The sequence below is a fragment of the Sparus aurata genome, chromosome 18 (assembly GCF_900880675.1).
Source record: "Sparus aurata chromosome 18, fSpaAur1.1, whole genome shotgun sequence".
NCBI lineage: Eukaryota > Metazoa > Chordata > Actinopteri > Spariformes > Sparidae > Sparus > Sparus aurata.
This window is the reverse complement of record NC_044204.1, coordinates 15991416-16012877: the sequence shown is the minus strand read 5'-3', so window position 1 is coordinate 16012877 and position 21462 is coordinate 15991416. Positions and strand designations below refer to the sequence as shown.

Sequence of the window (21462 nt, the reverse complement as noted above, 5' to 3'; positions counted from 1 at the left end):
CGACAGGACAATCCACCCAAACTGTTATACAGTTCATTGAGCCATTAAAAAATAATAATAATTCTCATAAACATAAATAATGGCTGTAATGCTCATAAAAGAAGAGAATCATACCACAACACTGCTAGTTTCTTCTCAGCGACGGTGGCTGAATGGCTGGCGAAGTTCTTCAGCCTCATGGCGTACCTGCAAGGGAGAGACGCTCATTACTCATCTGCTAACATTTCCACTGACTTATGAAATGAGAGCACGCTTTATTTTTTCTCAGCACCGTGAATACATGTATACTCAAGGTTCTCTTTAATTAGGGAATCAAGGTTAAAATCAGTCAAGGAGCTGCGCCTTATCTGAGCATAAAGAATAACAAACAGTCAGTCGGTGATGAATTCCTTCAGCTTGCTTACAGTCAGCATCCGCCGTGCTGAAGTGCCCTCAGGCAGGACAAGCTACAGGTCAGCTTTATCTGACCCTGTGGAAGGATGCATCTCTCCTTTGGTTATTGATTAGGTACTGAAAGAAACACTGTAGGATCAGCTGCCCTCAGTGACCCGCCTGATTGCTTAGCGAGTGGTTAACCAGTCAAAATGACTCTCGGCAGTGGCAGGTAAATCGGAGGAGAGGAGCTACACCTTTATGTTTTATTGATCTCTGCAGGAAAAACCTTGTGCTTTTCTCCTGCTCCCTCCTCGGGGAGGTCAAAAGCCAGAGTCAAGGATCGTGACGCTTCAGTGTATTGCTCAAGGACACCTCAGCAGGATGGATGAGCGCAGACGGGCAGAGCTTGAACCGGAGTCCTTCAGTTTAAAGACGCTCTCCCACTACAGCAACCTGCTGTCACAAGCTGTCTGCTTTCAGAGGTAGCAGTCGTTTGTTACTCTCACACACTGGTGCTTCTGAACGGCTGAAAAACAGCAGAGATCTCGTAACGCAACGCTTGTTAAACTACGCTCATTAGCAACCATGCAGGTCTGAGAGGCTTTAGACAGAAAAGGCAAAACATTTCATGCTGACTTCATGCTAATTAGGATTTACTTCTTATTCTAGAGCTCTAAGTTTTAATGTGACATCTTCTGTGGGCAATGAGGTGACCATACAGAGTGTAACCACTGAATGTTATTGAAGCTAATTGACTGGACTGGTAAGAAAGGTGTGATTTTTCACATGTGAGCTCAGGGTAATGCTTCATGAAAGGTTTGGAGTTAATTAAAAGGAAATAGATACAATGCTCTGAGATACTGCACGTGGGAAGTAGCCTCATTTATTTGAGTTTAAGTAAAGAATGAAGGGATTACAGTAAAAAATAGCTGCATAGCAGCATATAAACTGCTATCAGCAGTCTTAATGACTTTAAATCTATTTAAATGGCATTAAATATTTTACTTATTCTCTACTGGCTGTTGAATTGAATGATTGCCTGTAATTTACAGCCATGCAATTTACAGTTTTCACAAATGTTAATTTTCTTACTCGTGTAATGACTGAAAAGGTTACACTTTAGGGGAACAGGCAATGAGGGTGCTGAAGGTGCCATTGTTACATTATACAAAGTCATTCTAAAACTCAGCCGTGCACACGTGTAACACACTGTAAAATGTACATACTTTACAGTCTTGGCCATGGGCAGGGCAAAATGGTTCGATAACACCCTCTATGAATTTCTACGATAAGGCCTCACAGTACATTTCATTTACATGTATGAAGTTTGGTGGGCAGATGCATCGCAGTAACGAAAAAGCTTCTGGAGCCTTTCTGTATCCGAAACCCAACAGGAAGTTGGCAAATTTTAATTTACTGTGCAAATTGTGGCTATTTTTTTTTGTTGACATTTCCAGGCGGCTGTAGCTCAGTGGGTAGAGCTGGTGGACTAGTGATCAGAAGGTTGTTGGTTCAAATCCTGACTCCCCCAGGGTGGGACTGAGCTACATGTTGAAGTATCCTTGAGCAAGATACTGAGCCCCAGAATTGCTCCTGATGTGCAGTTGGCACCTTGTCTGGCAGCCTCTGCCATCAGTAAGGGTCCTGTGATGAGCTGGTGACTCATCCAAGGTGTACCCTGGCCTTTACCCATTGAGTAAAACTGGATTTGGCCCCCTGAAAAAGGGGGGATAAAACATCCCTGTGACCCTCACAGAATAAGCGGTAGAAAACGGAATGGACATTTCCAGGCTTTTTACTTCAACAAGCTCCCTCTGCAAACTTAACCTGATAATCTTCAGATTTAGTCTTGACAATCTCAAGATAATGAAAAGTTCAAATCTTGAGTTTTCCTTGAATGGCATGGCGTTGGAGACGCAGCGACATTTTATATTTTATATCGCACTGGTATAATTCATTATTGTTTCCTTAACTGAAGTGATGGTTGTTGATACTTTATCAAAAGGTTGTAGTTTTCTATCAGACGCGACATGATTCTGGAGGTGTTTCAGAGGAATTTGTGTCCCTGTTCAAAAATAATAAAAAAGGACACAAGTGTTTAACTATTACGTAAAACATTCAGAAATGTCTGTTAGAGATAAGCATAATTACATTATAAGGGCATTTAGCAGACGCTTTTGTCCAAAGCGACTTACAGTAATTCATACATTCATACACTGATGGCATTGGCTCCCGTGCAAGATGTCGACCAGCACATCAGGAGCAGTTTGGGGTTCAGTATCTTGCCCAAGGACACTTCGACATGCAGACCAGGGGAACCAGCAACCTTGCAATAACAAGACGCTGGCTCTACCCCTGAGCCACAGCTGATGATTTAAAGCATTTAATATCCATCTTTAAAAAAAAAAGTAACTTTCTCCCAGCACTCCAAAAGTATAGTGGCGTTCAAATATATTGGAATTAATTAAAAGTGTGCTGATTTATCACTGTGTTCATTTCCCTATATTTAAGACGAATTGAGACACATTGAGAAAACACATTAGTTATCGTTTTCATTATTACAAAAACATTAAGAACTACAGAGACTTGTAAAATCAAGTGTTCACCGACACTGTTTTTTTTCTTTTCACTTGATAATGTCACTTCTCCATCAGTACAGTACCTGATGAGCTCGACGGTCTCAGAGTACATGGTGTACGGTGATTTGGCCTCTAGTGGATCACGCTCCATGGCATTTCCACACTCTATAAAGGAGAGGGCGCCATCCGCGTAGTTCACGGCTTTACCAAATTTGTCCATCTACACACAGAGAGGAGGAAAGAGAAAAGACAGACAGAAAATGAGCGACAGAGAGAAAGAAGAAATGTAGCGATGAGAGAGATGAACAGAATCGTAAAAGAGGACAGACAGAGAAGACATGAATAAGACAGAACAAACAAAGTGTGTAGCAGCTTCTTAAGAATAATCTCCGGCGAAGATGTAAATCCCAAGATAAATCTTAGAGAAAACAATGTGTAAACATAAGATAAATAACAAGTCAAATAAATCTCATTTCATTGTTGGGGGGGAGGGGGATCAGATAATTCTTTTGATATTGTATAATCTTGCAGACACCATCACTCCTTGAATGCAATGTTCTCTCGGAGACAAATGGTGCAATAAATAACACAAATTATACAGTACAGTCTCTGATATGAAATAGATTTTCATTCTTCGGGAGACGTGCTGTGCACACACATGAGCGATGACACACACGAACAAGTGCACATATAATTACAGGCTAGACTGTAGATGTTAACATTGTGTGTTTTCAAATCATTTTTCTGCTATCTCTCAGAGGTGTAAATGTGTGTGTGTGTGTGTGTGTATGTGTGTGTGTGTGTGTGTTATTGCAGACAGAGTTGTAGAAGACAACATCTTACCAAAGCATCAGCCTTGTGCTTCAGTCTCTTGGCCTCCTGCATGTAGTAGTCTGCACTATGGACTCTGTGAACAGCACAGGGAACACAGGAACATAAACAGCAAGTTTTGACACGTCGTTCAACAAAAAGTTGAGAAAACTGCAGGTTGGAGTGATTTACATAATCACTGGCTATGAGTAGCTCGCAGTGAGTTATATAGAGTAGCCTACTTTGTTATACATACCCCGGGCTTAGTGTAACCTTAGTATAACAACGAAGCATGTTGTTTCATGAATAATGCAGGGACCCTATGGGGCAAGTCAGTAACAAGATGCATCATCTTTCCAGGTTTCAACACAATTGGACCGGCGGTGATGGAGTAACTGATATTTACCCCGCCTACAGTACACCCATAGGCCAGCATCCAGCCACCCTGTGAACGTACTGTTTGAAAACACCCAGTGTACAGAGTGGAGATGAGTTGTTCAGAAATAAGACGAAGCACCTGAGTTGGTTTTAAATGATGTTACGTTGGGTTTAAGTCTGTCATGTCCTGTGGGGTCTCACTGAAAACTTGGTATTTCACCCTGATGGGGAAGGTTTTTCAGGATGTAGAAGTGCGCGGCTCAGCCCATACTGTTAGTTGCTTTTAATAATTTGTGTGATTGACCTAATTTTCCATTTTCAGTTGGTTAGGTTTAGGAAAAAATAATGGTCTGGATTAAAATAACAAGCTTCACTTTTTGATTTCATACGGGACATGAACAGCGATGATTGTAAAAAAATAAAAATCATCTTTGCTTGAAGTTACAAGTGACAAAACAGCCAGTGCGAGCAGCCGATGAGAATATGAATCATGTACACAACTCTGTGATTCAGGATGTAGGCGCCAAGTTTATCCAGAGTAATGATGGGAGTTGTGTCATGTAATAATGTCATCATCACAACTGCGTATTAAAGGGTTGGAGCATGAACATGTTGGCGGAACCCATCACAATATGGTCTCTAGTTATTTTTTTCTAAACAAATGCTGAATGGGTTGGTTTTTCTTTTAAACTAATTTGTGTATGGGTTTCTTTATTTCTTTATTCCCGTTCTTCTTCTTCTTCTTCATCTCCTTCTCCTTCTCCTTCTTCTTCTTTTTTTAGTATTCATAAATCAGCCGATTCATACATTTGAAGTTTGGGTAGGGGTCCAGTATGAAGCAGGCCCAAAACTTTGGACTCATAAATTCCTCTAATGAATTCCTCTAAATATAAATTAGTGTTGGAGCTAGCAGCAGACTTGTGCTGATACCATCTGCCAGAAACTGAACATTTTAAGTGTTTGTTTAAGAAAAGCAGTGAACCATAAAACAATTTCTGTTTGTGTCTCAGAGCAGTGTATCTGTCAAACTCAGCCTGGCAGGCCCTATTGTAAAATGCAGTGTTTACTGTAATTATACTTGAATAAAGAGAACTCTCTGAGAAATATGTTTGCTTGTCTCAGCTGAGCGAGAGGACTCATAAATAACATGAATCTAATAATGAGGATGCAAGATCCATCACATTTACATTTACATGTAAAGAGGAAACCCAGTGCCATCTCCTGCCGTAGAAAATCTGGGAATCACTTACACGTGAATTAAGGGAGTTATGTACAGTCTGCGGGGTCTGATGAACGACTACGATGATTTGAATAAAAACACAACTATAAATAAATCATCCTGTCGAATGGAGGAGATCAGGCAGCATTGTAGAACATTTCGAACACAATTAATGTGTCAATAGTAATTTAAAAATACGCAAAATATGTGTATTGGTGTGTGTCGTACATATATATACACTGTGTTTGTACGTACGTGTCGCTAAATGACAGTCTTGGCCTGCGAGGTTCGACAGGTTCTGTTGGTTCCAACCACACCTCTGAGTCTGACTGTCCGTTGGCATGGTAACCGTCTCCACTGGGCTTCTCGCTGTGGGGATCCATTTCCTGTAGTAGAGAAGGCATTAAAGCCATGATCCTACAATTTACAACATGTTTTAATGTTATTGTTGGCTGTCTGCAGTGAAGCCTGAATTGCTCAAAGAAGGGGCTGAACAATCATGAACTATTTCTTTAAATGTATTAATGGGATGTTATAAATACTTCTACATTTAGTATTTTACTTGAAGCTGTTCTTTATCGATAGTACTACTTGATGCATCTGCCCTGCTTTTTGTAATTCATTACCTGCCAGCGTACAACAAATCTTTCCTGGATATTTCAGTGACTCTGGCTCTGGAAACTAATTGCAGGTAATGCAGGTAATAGCAGAGATGTGTATCCTGCTGAAGAATGATACGTTTTGAAAAATGGCATGCCATTGACTCGGGCGTTAATTCTCGAGTCAGGTGAGCAAGGAGATAATACCACCAGCCTACTAACTCAAACATAGTGTCTACCAAAGTGTGCACAATGATGCACCAGAGCCAAAAACCTACCTGGGGGATATGCATAATTTTATCAGTATTTTCTCTTGAAAACTTTGTTTATTGGTAAATGTGTAACATTTTTCAAGTATTCTTGAAAACTTACACCGCCATTTCTTGAATGTGATGACGCCTTGCCTTCGCCTCTCCTGTGTCTGTGCGAGGAAGAAGAGGTGGAGGAAGAGGTGGAGCAGGGCAGCATCCCAGCGGCGCCGCCCTCCTGAACGAGAGAGGAACTGCTGTCGCAGGGTCGTTTACGAGGGGGATCGTCCGAGAGGGGGGACAGGAGGGGTGGTAGCAGCTTCTCATCACGCCTTCGAGACTGCTTCCTGTTTAGAGAGCTACTGAAGACAGACAGACAGACAGACAGACATACACGCACACACACACAGGCACAGAAATGATGAAACAAGATAATTTTTCATTTATTTAGTGTAAACAACTTTTATTAGGATATGAGCTTTGATTAGTCATTTTACTTGTGGCTTTTGATAAAGTGTAATTTAATTACTTGTTTTAATTAGCACCTTAGTGGCATGTGAGGATGCACAGGGGTGAGAAAAAGAATTACTAATGTTTAAACACTCCCCAAGCAAAGGATCACAAATGATCTTGAAATCTTGACTCTTGAATCTTGCAAGGGAAATAATCATAACAACAAATAACAACTGATACATTACCAATCATGAGTTATAAGACATCATCATATATAAAACCTAACGCCAAACCTACTGTAACCTAAAGGTACCTCATAGATAGTTAAATGTAACATAAAACAACCAATATAATATAAAAATGCATTTTTATTTAAAATTTAATTTAATATATTTATTACTTCATCTTTTATGTTGAGGTACTTCATCTCACTCTACCAATAGATTAAAAGAAATTGCAATTACTGTCAGAAAATTACTTAATAAGATAGTTTAAGTTACTTTCGGAGACTTAACTCTTTGAAATCTAAGATTCTTGTTCTTTTTAGACTGTATACTGTTGTTACAACTTTCTGTAAATTTCCCATCTACGACTCCTTTGGACCTCCAAACATCTGGGAAAGGTGTCGCTCTTCAAATTAAGATCAAAATTAGGTAACAACACAATCATCCACCTCTAAATGCTAGGCTAACAGTGTCTAAATATCTTGTTGCGTCTTCATTTGCAACTGCTGAATAATATTTTCCTTCTAAAATTGTTGTAATTCTGCCTTCCCGGCTGGAGCATCGACGATTATTCCCTCAGCTGCCTTATTGGAGCTCTTGTGTCTCATATTGTTTGCAGCACAACAGATAATATTTTTATGTTTTTCCTCTGCCTGGAAACTCTGGGGGTTTGATGCAGCGAGAAAAGTTGCTGAGCTCGCAGAACAACGCCCCGAGCCCCGACATTAGTGATAATACACAAAACCAGGGAGACAAAGACTAATTAGCTGCTGCGGTGTGTGTGTGTGCGTGCGCGTGTGCTTTTGTGTCTGTGCACGGCATAATTGATGTGTGCATGACTATGCTAATTTGCGTGCCTTTGTGTGTGTCTATCCTTGAGTGGATGCCGGTGTGTGCGCAGGAGAGCATCTGAGAGCTCTCATACTCCTTTTAAAGGGGATAATAAGTTAAGAAAATGTACAACCTCACAGCACAAAAAGACCACAGTATATCTGCCAAATATTCATCTGCAATACATTTGCAATGACTCAACAGTAACTTGGTCGGGTGGGAAGATTTGTGGCTTTAATGTCCGGCTGAAATTAAATACCTTTTTTTTGTTTAGCACAGCACACAGAAATGCTCTGCACATGGATGTGTTAAGGAGAATTTGAATGCAGAGTTTGAGGTAAGGCCCTGTTCACGCCTGTGAGAATTGCTCAGTTCACGCAGGAGGCAAAAAACGTCCAACTTCCCAGGTATAAAATGACTCAGATCTTCCACACTGTGCTGCCAATAGAGCGTGTGCACGAGAGACTTCTGCTGGCTGAGAGGCCAACTTTCGTTAAAGCCCTCCACTAGCTTTAAAGGGGCTTAAATGATTTAATATTGCAGCTCTTCTAGACTTCCCAAATGTTCTCAGACCATATTGATCAAATTCTTGTAGCGAGACAAGTCATTTTGTGAGCGGTGTGTCAATTTATCCATCAAATTACAGCAGCTTCTTTCCCAATATATGCTCATGGAAAAGGTCTTTCTGGGCCACTTAGCATCAAATTATGTTGTAATTACACAGTTTGGCTACTATGGCAAATTGTCTTCAAAGCCCAGCACACTTCCTATTGGCTTGGCTCTTCACATCTCCTATCCTGTGCTCTCCTTTGACAATAAATAAATACAAATGAATTAAATCAGGTGAAAATGTTTATGTATTCTGGTTTCGTGACGGTGCCCCCTACTGTTGCATTAATTTGTCACCATATCATTAGTCATCCATCTACATTTATAGAGAACTTGTTTCCATACAGCCGATCAAATCCTTTAACGAAGCGGTAACGTCAGCGTTTTTTCACGAGCTTAGCAGATGGTCACACTGAGCCAGACAGCAGCCTGCTACACAAGAGTGACTCTGAACAACAACCATATTAGAGTCTCTATCCGGAGAGTCTGCTCATTATCCTTCCAGCATGAGCTCACCTGCAACCTCAGCTTGTTGAACGAGTGACCAAACGAAGGAGGGACAAGTGCTGCTTAAAGGGCCTTTCAGACACAACGAGAGAACGGCACCACTGGGCTCTAGAAAAAGATCGTGCTCAGTCCGACAGGCACATTAGTCAGTTTGCAAGTAACGCCAGATAGCCAGTGAGCGAGCGATAGTCAGGGGCAGCGCATTAAACAGCATGTAAACCTGCCTGCAAATGTTACTTTGGTTTGTTTCTATGTGTTTCTTCCTCTTCAATCCCACAGCTAACACTGTCTGTCTGTCATGTATGCAACATTAGGTTTGTGTACTGTCTTTTGTTCCCCTGCCTGGGCTCAGCCTGCCAGTTGCTGTCAATCAAAGTGGACACGGGCACGGCCTTCCCTGTGGCTGAGAGAAAAGGGGTAATTCTGATAGATTGTTGCAGACAACTTTTTTCTTTCTTATAGTAATGAAAACTATTACTGACATATCAAAAACAACAACAAAAACGAGATTACTTTAGTTTTTTCAGTCAGACTTAAAGACTATTTGTGGCCCTAATTTAAATGTCATGTGTGCGTTCAAATTCTAACAAAAGTGGGCAAAAAAACAAATCATTAAATGTCTCTTCTAATTATTTCTTGTCAAAATATGACCTCGCCGACTGAAACGGGGTGATAATAACTGTCAAAAGTCGCTGGTTAGAAACTGCTGTTTGAGTCTGAGGTGGATGAACACGTCATCCACTTGACAGCTTCCATAAAAAGCCTCTTGGATGATAAAGACACACTGAGACGTCTGCCGAACAATGTCATGGGTTCAAGTCCAGGTCAGCCTCTCCTTCCCTCCCACCTCTCCCTGCTGTGTACTCTTTGATAACGCTGAAATGCTATAAAAACATTTCCTCTGTAGCTGTCAGGTTGAGGCTTATTTATAGCGACAGCCAGCTTAGTCTGTTTTTAATAATTCAGATGGAAAGCCGAAATTCACAATTTGTCATTCCTATGTCACAGAGTGAATTGAACTTGCCTCTCCAATGACTTCATCGCCACATTAAAAATTTCAAGCCCTCCTAAAAGTACTCCTCCTCTACCCGTGTTTGTCCCAGTCACGTGGGGATATGGTGTTTAGTAAGAGTATGAGGGGGAGAGTGGGTCAGTAATAACACATTATTTATTACTTACAGTATTCTCTTAGTTCTCACATTTTTTCATGTCATGCAGTCATTTTTATTAGGGAGGGAGGGTGGTTTACATCTTCACTCACAATAAGCATGAATTCCTTTCCTCCCTATTGACTGAAAACACTCCCACTGACACTACTTAAAGGGTAACTCCACCAATATTGCACAATAAAGTGTATTCACAGGCCTTGGGGAGTACTACCGCACATGTGAGTAAAGAAGTTTGTAAAGCTTTTTGTGGCATCTGAGAAAGCTGCATGTAGTCTGATAAACTGCCTCCAGGGATTTCACGCTGTGGTTGGGTTGCATTGTGGATAGCATAGGCGCCAAGTCTTTTAAAAGAAATAAGTTATAAGGACGTTTTGTTTCTCAAAACCTGGTGCCTACATTACCCACAGTGCAACTAGTCACTGAGCGACATCACTGGAGAAATTTTATCAGAATGCATGCAGCCACAAAAGGCTTCATAATACTTTTGTCATATATGCTTTACTGCTCCCCAAGACCTGTAAACACACTTCATAGGAGCAATATGTACATACTGCACCGCCAAGAAATGTGGCAACGTTCTTCTTCATTGCCTTTGTTATCACTCAGTGCAGATTTCAAATATAACCCCAGCTTTATGAGGAAGCATGCACATTGAATGGACTATCAACTTCTTTTTTTTCGGTACCTTTAATCTTATGAATGTCAGACCCCAGCTACTGTAGGTCCTTAAAATGTTTCAATTACTTTTTTTTCTTCAACCTCTGTAAATGATATTGATCACGATGCACACATCAGCCACATAGGGTTGAACCTCATTAAACCTAATTTTCCTTTGGTTTAGGCCTCTGGGGGAGCTCATGTAGTGGGCGTGTAAAGTACGTTCATACTCACTCTGTGGAGCTGTTCTTGTGGTTGTGTATTGGAGAGATGCAGGGTGGGAGGAGCTGACAGTCTTTGTCCAATCGCAGCTTCTTACTGCCGTTGACTGAGGATTCACTGTGGTCAGACTGGAGTATAGATGATAGAAAACAAACCATATCTGAGCACAGTATGAACATTTGAGGGAGGAAGGACACATATTTGGTGGTTGGGAGTAAGTCAAATTGGAGATGGTAAATGTGCTTCAGTGAGAAAAGAGTAAATAAAAACACCTTGTGTTTCCTCTTGCTCTTGCTGGTGTGTTTCTCTGTTGGGACCACTACGTTTCCAGCTGCCTGCCTCCTGTGTTTGCCTCCATTCTCTCCTCTCTCCGTCCTCCCGACCGGCCTGGGATTGCTCTGCTCTTGCACTGGGGGGTTATCCAGGACCCCCAGACCTTGGCAAACCTTCTCTCTGTCCCTCCCCGTCGTCCTCTCCCTCTCCCCAAGCCCAAATCTTTCTCTGTCCTCTCTGTCCATCTGCCTCTCTCTCTCTGGTAATCTCTCTCTGTCACCTTGCCTCTCTCTGTCCTGCACTAATCGCTCATTTTCCTCTTCCTGTTTCTCCCCTTTGGGTAACTTCGGCCTCTCTCTCAGTGCTGGCCACTCTCTCTCTTCCTGCTTCTGTCTGTCTCTCTCCACCTGTCTCTCTCTGTCTCTCCCTTCACTCCCACCCCTCTCCGTGATTCCGACTCTGGATCTTTCTCCCAAACCCTGGCCAGGTACCCTGCTGAGCAAACTCAGGTCAATCTTAACCCATAAACTCTGAATCTCTTGGTATTCCCTCAGAGGGGAGAGAGGCACCTCGTGTCCCATGTTGGAAGGTGGTGACATGGACTCCAGGTCTTTGCACTGTCCACCTAACCCTCCAGGATCAGGGACAGAAGTGCCGAATGAACCACTTATGTTGCTAATGCTTAGGGAGTTACAGCTACTACTGCTGCCATTACTTACACTGCTGATGCTACCATTACTACTACTGCTACCATTAGTGGTCACATTGCTACCGTCTTTGATGCGAAGTCCCTTCCCTCCAAATGTTCCCATGCTGCCGACGGAGGCCAGGCACGGGAGAAGAGGCGTGTGTATGTGTGTGTTGGACAGAGTCTGTGTGTTAATTGCGGCGCGTGTCGTCTGAGCTGGCAGAGCAGGGGTTTTGATGGCTTCCTCCGAGTCCGACTGGCATTCAGAGGAGGAGGAGGAGGAATCCGTTTCGATGAATTCGCGGGACTTCGGTGTGATTCTGGTGTTTGGACCTCTGTGTTTCCTCTTGTCCTGTTTCCAAGTCAAAGGAGAGAGAGCTTTAAGTTGACCGAATAATATCACTCACACTATGCTTCCACTCACAGTGTCAAGGGCTTTGATTGAGCTCAGCTGCAGAGAGTACCAGGTTTTTATTTAAACCAGGCTTCTATTAGAGACAGGCTTTTATTTCTCCCAATAATATAAATTTAAGTAATATTTTAACATGATATCTTTACTTTCACTCAAATCTGACATTGCATTTGCCTACAACAACCTACATGGAAAAAAGTAATACTCCTGAAAAACAGAGCTTTGAAAATATGAATATATTGTTGAATTCATGAAATTAAAGCGATGGAACGGTACACAATGCCTCGTTGCCACTAAGAGTTTATCTACCCTTCTTTTTTCCCCCATCCTGTATTTGGAGCCAGCCTTTGTTTAAGTTGCAGATGCCTCTGGTCATTTTTTGAGAATAATTATTCACATGTGCCAACCTATGTGAATCACTGTAGCTGCTAATCATAAACACATGTAATTTGTAGTCTCTCTGCACCCTTGACACTGTAAATTACTGAACTAATGATACAAAGGGGGATTTTTGTCTTTGACTATCTCTATGAACAAATTTGATCTATATGCCAGCTACTGATGCATTTTAACCAACTGCATAAACACCCTGTAGGAAGTCAGTCAAGTTAAAGATATACCCCATGTGAGAACGTCACGCAAATTATGCTGCACAGGCTTGTTCTACCAATCTGTGAAGTGAAATGAAACCTGTTTGACTGTCTAATTTTGTACATTAGTGATAAATACTGCACAACAGTCACTATAGTATACAAGCAGCTGCCAGCAGCAATGGTTTTCTAATGCAAATGACAAGATGTGTTTCACATTTCTTATGTAAGAGATCTTTCTCAGATTAAAGGATTGTTATAAGGGAGTCAAAAAAGAGTACCTTTACATCAAATCATTAAGTGTTCGAACAAAGAGTCTGCTCACCAATGGCAACAATGACATTCAGCCTTGGTTGTACATTACGGAGAAAATCTTGTGACAATACCAACACTGACAACGTATTGGTCCTTCTCTCCTAGAACCTCCCTACCCTTCCTGCGGCTCAGCCCAAAACCACTGGTTCCTACTGTGTGCTGTACACTTTTAAAAACACTTCATTAAGAAAAACATTTATTTATATGCAGTATATTATCAAACAAAAGGAAGTTATGGATTTTTTTGCGACTATTTTCAGCTGTGGATTAATACACATTTGGTATGCTAGTGAAACACTGGGGCTCTAGTGCACAGAGGAAGACATTCAGCTACAAAGTCAATACTTATTAGAATGTATTCATTGCTGGTTTTTGATAGGATTTTCTTTGACAATATAAAAAATATTAGTTATTTGTCAGCCCAATACTTTGAGATAATAACAGTTTTATAGCTGTTTGTGCATCATTATCCTGACATTATTGTTGTGCGAAGTACATGTGCCAGCAATCAGAACCAGCCTGCGCCTGCTGGGTCTATTTTCTTGGTAGCTCTGCTGCAGTACAGCTGCATACTCTGATCTTGTTGTGCATCCAATTAAAATTGTCTCTCAGATTTTGAATGCTTGATTTTAGATGTGAATTGATCAATTATTGTTTTTTGAAAAATGCTGTGAGTAGCTGCGCTGCATGTGCAACATCAACATGAGAAAGCAACGCTAGAGGTAGATGAAGAAAACACCACTAATGTTTCCAGTCTTGAGTTAAACCCACTCACTTGGCAGACACAAAGCCACAGTTTTCTCCAACTTGTGGAATCAGTCCAATGTATGTTACCATCTGCAAATTCACTTTCAGTAAATTCTGTTTTCTGTTTTATGAAAAAGAAAAAGAACTTGTCCTTTCTTGAACAGAAGTCTTCAGCTGTGTTTTCTGGAAAGTTCTCTTCTTCTCACTGTTGTTGCTAACATTAACTGTTCTGCCAGCTGTTCTGCACAGCCAGTCTGCTGGCAGCAGATCAGCTGTCGTGACAGCACCCACAGGGCAGGTTGCAGAGGTTAGGTTATTTTTTGGCAAAATGGAGGAATTTTAGGTTGTTGACATCTGATTATGTAATACACCCCTGTATGTTTGTTCCTGGTTCTTGAGCAGGTGGTCCTCCGAATGATTTTCACTTTTTAAAGATTTTAATGTGTCGGAAAAGACAAATTAATATGGATCCAAAATGAATTGTTATTACAGATCGTTTGTAAAACATTTTTTAAATAAAATAATCGATGATGATTGCCTAACATTAGCCATGCTATACCTGCTGCTGGGATGTATGTACATGTAATTATAGGTCCATTATATATACACACTACTGTGGGCCCAGTTTAATATGCAACAGAATGTCCTTGCTCCTGCTCTCATCAGCTAAGGGATCTTTGGCTGACAAAGGTTGAGAACCCCTGATGTAAATCATGTAAAATCAACAATTATACAATGGATGTAAAATAACAATCACTGAGGCTTAAACTTAAATCCAATACATCAATTTAGTGAGATTTTCTGTCATGGTTGATGAAGGCAAAACATGTAGAATTGGCTAGATCTTTTTAAAGCATGTTATTGTTAAAAGAAAGAAAAAACGATAGGAAAAATGCATTTGAGTTGATGAGTTGGCTCTCTATGTATTGTGAGAATGAAGAGAAGAGAAAGCTCTGAATGGCTGTCGAGCTGATTGAATCTGCAGTTGAAGAGGTGGCAGATGTCAGGGTCAGGCTCTCAGCTCTAAGCTTTTCTCGGTTTTGTTCTGGACTATGGCAGATGATCTGAGGTTTGCTAGTTGTCGATGACAAAATGCAGTTTTCAATGCTTCAGTATAATTGCCAGCTGTCAGCTAATTTATCTCAGCAGCTGAGTTTTTCATGCTCACTTTCTTCAGAATGAAAGCAAAAAAAAAAAAAAAACTGCACGGAAAAAGCAACACATAAAATGACGCGAGGCACTGGTGTCGCGAAGATCAGCAAGGATCAAAACATGGCACGTCCTAGAATAAATTCAATAGAGCGCTGTGTGAGCTGATGTTCTCTTGTTTTGTTCTTTCAAAGATATTCGTCTTTCTCATATGTCAACCTTACTTCACTAGATTTCCAACTTTTTCTCTCTAAGGTTACACGAGGTCACCATTTAAAACATTTTTATCAATACAGACTGTTCTCAGCTCTGTGGTTTTAACAACACCCTGTGGACTTTATATTTTGACCTATTGATGTTTCAATATAAATTTTCCATTATTAAATCAAACTGAATCTTCTTTAACCATATAATATTCTTGTTCTGTTCTATCTATATAACATAAAGACAGCTTTCATTCTTTCTTTCTTTCTTTCTTTCTTTCTTTCTTTCTTTCCCCTTGAAACTATGCAATCTTCATAAAACCACAGGGTGTTAACTCATTATAGGTTAAGAAGATGGTCAATGATTCTAGTCTGTCTCTTTGCCTCTCTATTACTTTCCATATTTCGATAAAACCAGTCATTGTTGAGCCTTAATAGTCATGTAATAATACAGTTTCTATCCTGTGGAATTTTATGACTTTAACAAATCATCCAGAGACCATCAGGGTGAGGTGATCACAACTGAATATATGGACACTGTTACATGTGTGCAGCCCTTGGGTTTAAACTGTGTTTGAACATAGTCCAGATGTTGATCATTAAAAGGACCCTGTCCAACTTTCGAACACTAATAAATAAAAATTCTGGATTAACCTTGAGACATAAGTATTATAAGGAGCAACCATCACTGAGAAAATAGTTGGAAGAGATATGGAGAAAGTCTCTTCTACAGTATGTCCCCCGCAAACACACACACACACACACACACGAATTCTACCCCCACAAACTAACCTGGTTTACACTGACAGCAGGTATTGGCACAGGTGTCTGCTGTAGCGCCGCTGGTGGAGTTACTGTGTTGTTGTTGTTTGAGTTGGTAGCACTGCGAGGTTCTTTCCTGGGGGCTGTTTTCCCACTGGGGGGTTTGCTTCGTGGCCTCGGGGGGTTCTGGTGCTCCAGGGAGGGGGGAGGCAACAGGTCCTTCTCCCTCGCTGCAGGGCTGCAGTGGGGAGAAAACAGAAGAAGAGGAAGCGTCACAGTCCGAGTTAGATTCACCCTTGAGCAAGGCACTGCGACTGTAGCGCAGTTTGACATCAACAAGCAGTAGAGGATAATGTTTGCAGTGGCCAGCTCCAGGGGGTGGATGTGTGTTAAAATGAGAAGAAAATAGGAGACAGCATGAAATAATTGAAAGCAGCATGTATTCAGCTGAACTTGTTTGCATGTGAAAAGCTTAAAAATGGAAAGGGGAAGTGAAGAAGGGATTGTAGGAGAATAGAATAAAGAAAAGAAGGGAGGAAGTCAGTGTTTTTTGCTTCTAATTAGCCTAAAGTCACACTGAGCAGCCAGTTTGGGATGGCTTCCACTCAGTCTGAGCATTTTTCACAACAGCTGTGAGAGTGACAGTGTTCAGTGGCCAGCCGCCAAGAGGCTCAGTGATCCAGCGGAGCCTGTGATCCCTCAAGTGACATGTAATCTTTAAAATAACTGTAGTAGTTATACCAATAACAAGTGAAAGGTAAGTTATAATATATAGTCCCTGGTAAAATTGAAATTATATATTTTTTTTGTTGTTACCCCCCTCAATTACCACATTAATTTAATTAGCTCCAATATTATTTTGAAGTAATAATCTGATGTTCTGTTCCAATAAGCTGTTACTAAAAAGTTGGTCATTTCTAGCGATCTATTAACTGCTTGTTGGAAAATAGCAGAGTATTATTATCATGTCATGTTGGGGTAATTTTCAAAAATAATTTAGGTAATAATAACAGTACTTTAGGGGTAATTATAACCTGTTTACAATGAAATCTTTGAACTTGCACAATAAAGTGTTACCATAATAAGTTGATACAAGGCTATACCTCAACATTACATTATTTGTGATCATGATATATAATTGGTTTCAGTACAGTAGATAAATAAGCGGTACACTAAAAAAGCTGAAAAGGATCTAAACTCTTAACTTGCGGTGTCCCCAAGGGAAGAGTCCTGGGGCCCTTCTTCTTCTTTTAATTCTTTTAATGACAAACTTTATTACAAGTTATTTTTTAAAATCTTGACATACTGCACTGATAAAGTTCACGATAGATAGCAATAAAGTAAAGACAATATTGAAATATGGTTCTTTAATTTAAATTAAACTGATAAACAATTCTGAATATTTAGTTTGATATTAGATAATTAGCTCTAAGAGAAGGCCATGGCACTGAAAGCACTAGAAGACCAGGTTGACCAGAAAGGATAAGGCTGCTGGCTTAATGCCATTTTAATATATCTTTTTTTAATTATTGATAGAACAGCTGAAGACGTGACAGGAAACAGGATGAGAGAGAGGGGGAGAGCCACGCAGCAAAGGGCCCCAGGCCGGGACTCTAACCCTGGTTCGCTGCAGCGAGGACAAAGCCTCCGTAAATTGGACGCCTGTTCTACCCAGTGAGGTAAACGGCGCCCTGTAAATGTCATTTTGACCAGACAGCCATTTTCCCCATGACACGTCCAAAAAGCTTCAGACTGCTCAAATAGGTTGTCTTGGGTTGCATCCAAATTACCTTGCCACATATTCGTGATATCAAGAATACAAAAGTAATTCAAACATGTCCCCCTAAAAAACGTCTAATTCTTAGAATATAGTTCCTACTCACAGAGATTAACATAATCTTGTTTTGTCCTCCCATCCTTACCTGTGCTGGTTTGCTCTGGTCCATGTCTGGTTCTGATTATCCTCCACACTGTTTGATCTGTCTGTCCGTCTGGGCTGTTTCTTCCCTGTGGTGTTCCTTCTCGGGGTCGTGACCTCTGGTCCAGACAACAGGCCTGGCGATAGCCTCATCTTTGACCTCTGGCCCTCCCCTGACGCCTTCTGGCTGAGCTTGGCCTTGGCCTTCTCTCTGCCTGGGCTGCAAGGAGTGAAAATCATTTTTTTTTCTTTCACGGTCAGAGACAAATTTTGTACCTATTGTTGCCTGCATATTGCTCACCCTTCTGCCAGTGTAGAACAGATGGAATTTGTAAAATTACTTTTGAGGTTACAAATTTCCAAACAAATACACTTGTAGCTCCTACCATAAGGCTCCCCGCGTGTCCTTGTGTTCCACCGTTGCAGCTGGAATAGGGTTGCTGGTGGATCCGCAGGGCTTGGTCTTGGCGGCGGTACCCACTCCTGGTGCTTCACTCCCTGGAGAGAAAGTCTCCGGACCCTGTGTGATGGAGCCTGGGCAGACGACCATTATCTCAGCATAAGTATTCCAATACAAACCAGATTATTTATTTTCGATGTAGCTGCTGTTTGACACAGTAAATACAACTGTCCATACTAACCTGTGCCATGATGCTCTTGCTGTGGGGGGACCAGGGGTTTGGTTTGAGCTTGGACCTTATTCAACCAGCTGTCCAGCTGCCACTTATTGGTGGAAGGAGGTTCAGGCTGTAAAGTGAAAACAACTTTTATTAATATATATTTCAGATGCTGCAGCACCTCAATTCATCCTCTATCCGAATGCTCGCTCTGTTTTAGCTCCTGTCTCTTTAGGGATTCCCTCCTGAAATAGCTAAGTCTGCACTGATTGGCCAGCTGTCACAGGCCTGAGCAGGCACCACCCACTATGTTTCTGCTTTAGCTCTGCAGGGCTGAGGTCGATGACTGTATTGTTGTGACATCACAACCTTACAGAAGTACTAAGGGCTTGTTTAAAGGAAATATTTCTGAATACGGGCTGTGCTCATTTCATCCTGAACTGACCATTTTCATACTTTCAGAGTGTTCATAAAGCACCTACACCTGCTTTATAATCAAAAAGGAGAGAAAATCACACTACAATATAGGACCTTTACAAGGTATTTTGTCTTGAAATCATAAATCATTCACAGAACTTATTTTCGTTTGATCTGAAAGTAGCTCTATTTATTCCTGAGTTTCGGATTGTTTTCACATAAAGCTGCCTACGTATGTGCTGCATGCTGCTCAACAATTTCCTTTCTCTTTCCCTGCATGTCTCGCCATTCCTCTCAGTGGGTAGGACGGCATAAGCCTATGAAACCAGGCAGCGTTGAGCCATTAAAATAATGTGATAAATAATGTTATAATTCAGCTCTCTGCAGTTGGAGTTTTATGACTTTCAGAGCACCACCCAGAGACCGTGGGAAGAGACCATTTAATGTACAGGCAGTCAGACACACTGTGAAAATGAACAGTGAGGAATCAGGGAGAATAAAAGAGGCAATGAAAGTGCATCTGTCTCTTTATGAAATGTAAACAAAATTGGAGACATTTGTCAGAGATAGAGACATCATCAGTATTTTTCACTGCCAGTTGTTCAATGATTGCTTAATGACAACAGCTAATGTTACCTCTGCCTTTCATATAAAAAGGGAACCAGCAAAATTAGATTTTGATGGCTGGCATAAACAAAACCTTGCATAACTCCAGTAATGATCGGATGTCTCCCAGCTGGGGTTAAAAATATGCATATGGAAACTGTACTGGCTGTACTGGCTGTACTGAACAATGCGAGTAATCCATGAATCCAGTGAAATGTCTTCCACAAAAGTTTTTTTGCAGCTTCACATCCATTAAGTCATGTGCACAGAGTTACAGAGAATTCACACACACACACATGCACACACACACACACACACACACACACACACACACACACACACACATTGACATGTAGAGACACTCTTGTCATTTTACCTCTGGTGTGTGTGTGCGGGAGGCCTGATTATACTCGCTGTCACTGGAGCTGCTCTCTGATTCGTCTGTGTCCGACTCTGAGCTGCTCTCTGATTCACTGCTGCTCCCCGATGCGCCACTAAAGAAAAGAAAGAAAGAAAGAAAGTAAGAAAGTAAGAAAGAAAGAAAGAAAGAAAGAAAGAAAGAAAGGAAGAAAGAAGGAAAGAAGGAAAGAAAGAAAAGACTTATTACAAAACAAAGGCAGTTATAGTTTCAGTGAGAAAACAAATCCATGGCCACTGTCACTACTAACAGGGTTACATCACAGTTTCCCACTCAGCAGGGGGTCCTCACACAGATGCCCACTCTCTGCCTTACTATTACTTTAAATGACCACCTGCTAGCTCTATCTGTTAGAACTTAAAAGACACTGGAATTCCATCTGCAAATTCAGAGCACAAGATTCAACTTTACGCAGATGATGTTTCACTTGATCTTCAAGAATTATCTGATTCATTCACTGCATACTACATATGTTCGTGTATATAGTGTATAGTGTAGTGTAGTGTATAGTGTCCTTTCTCTGTATAATTTGGATATACCTTAAAAAGAATACTTTATGAAATCTTTCAACTAATAAATCTGTTGATTCCGTTACTACAGATTAAAATTGTTCTTTCTATTTATTCTCATTTTTCATTCAAATTGCTTATCTTTGAGAGCCTGCGTTTATATCTCTTGCCAGTTCATAAGACTTACAGCGGTATCTTCAGTCTTATCTATTGTTTTTTCCTGTGGTGAAGTTTCATCCTCATCTGTACACATACCCCTAGTTGACAAGATTAACCTTGCTGCTCAGAAAATCTCCACTACACTGCCGCGCAAATGAGAGAAAAAGAAAACCAGTTTGAAAAAAAAAGTTTGCAACAATACAGAGAGCGATTGTATGACACATATCCAGTCCCCTTTCTCTTAACCAAGCATCTGTTTTTATCACAGCCATACCAGGATATCTTGCTGTTGCACCGACACAAGTGCACAGTTGAGACTCACAATTGCATTATCCGATTCACTGTGGCTGATGACAGACTTTTAGTATGCATTATAGAGGAGGATATCACACGAATGTACTAGGATCTCCAAGAAAGGTGAGATTATTTAAACATTACATAAATGTTTTAAATTACAATAAACTTGCATTTGTTCAAGTGCTGAATGAGCTGATGGTGTCACGGTATTTTGGATTGAGCCATCGAAGATGTTTGTGTTGTGCAACTGGTCATCACATTTTTTAAAATCAGACTGGACTTGTCATTCTGTACATACATGCATTAGGGCCTGATCTCGTTAGCACGATGATAACTGGCTGTCCTCGCAGATTTCAAGACAAACCAATTATCTCATCTATCGTCTTGATTATGAGCTATGAATTATATACACTGTTATCAAAAACAAGATCAAGATATTCCATTATCAACTCCAGCTGGCTCAAATAACAGAACATAACATCAGATTGTGAAGTTAAAAAGA

At 40.8% G+C, this 21462-nt stretch overlaps 1 protein-coding gene across 2 annotated transcripts in view; it reads right to left on the bottom strand.

Annotated features, from left to right (window-relative positions):
* aff2 (AF4/FMR2 family, member 2) overlaps window positions 1–21462 on the bottom strand; it is a 187230-nt gene that overhangs the window by 14660 nt on the left and 151108 nt on the right. The window contains exons 11-22 of one of the 2 annotated variants that reach the window (XM_030396609.1): window positions 19954–20071; window positions 18579–18684; window positions 18324–18471; window positions 17942–18157; window positions 16050–16257; window positions 11153–12193; window positions 10893–11008; window positions 6333–6570; window positions 5617–5747; window positions 3798–3861; window positions 3038–3174; window positions 115–186 (exon numbers count right to left, since the gene is read on the bottom strand). In XM_030396609.1, coding sequence (XP_030252469.1) covers window positions 115–186; window positions 3038–3174; window positions 3798–3861; window positions 5617–5747; window positions 6333–6570; window positions 10893–11008; window positions 11153–12193; window positions 16050–16257; window positions 17942–18157; window positions 18324–18471; window positions 18579–18684; window positions 19954–20071 — 2595 coding nt within the window. The remainder of the gene's footprint in view (window positions 1–114; window positions 187–3037; window positions 3175–3797; window positions 3862–5616; window positions 5748–6332; window positions 6571–10892; window positions 11009–11152; window positions 12194–16049; window positions 16258–17941; window positions 18158–18323; window positions 18472–18578; window positions 18685–19953; window positions 20072–21462) is intronic. The other variant, XM_030396611.1, reaches the window with a different exon arrangement.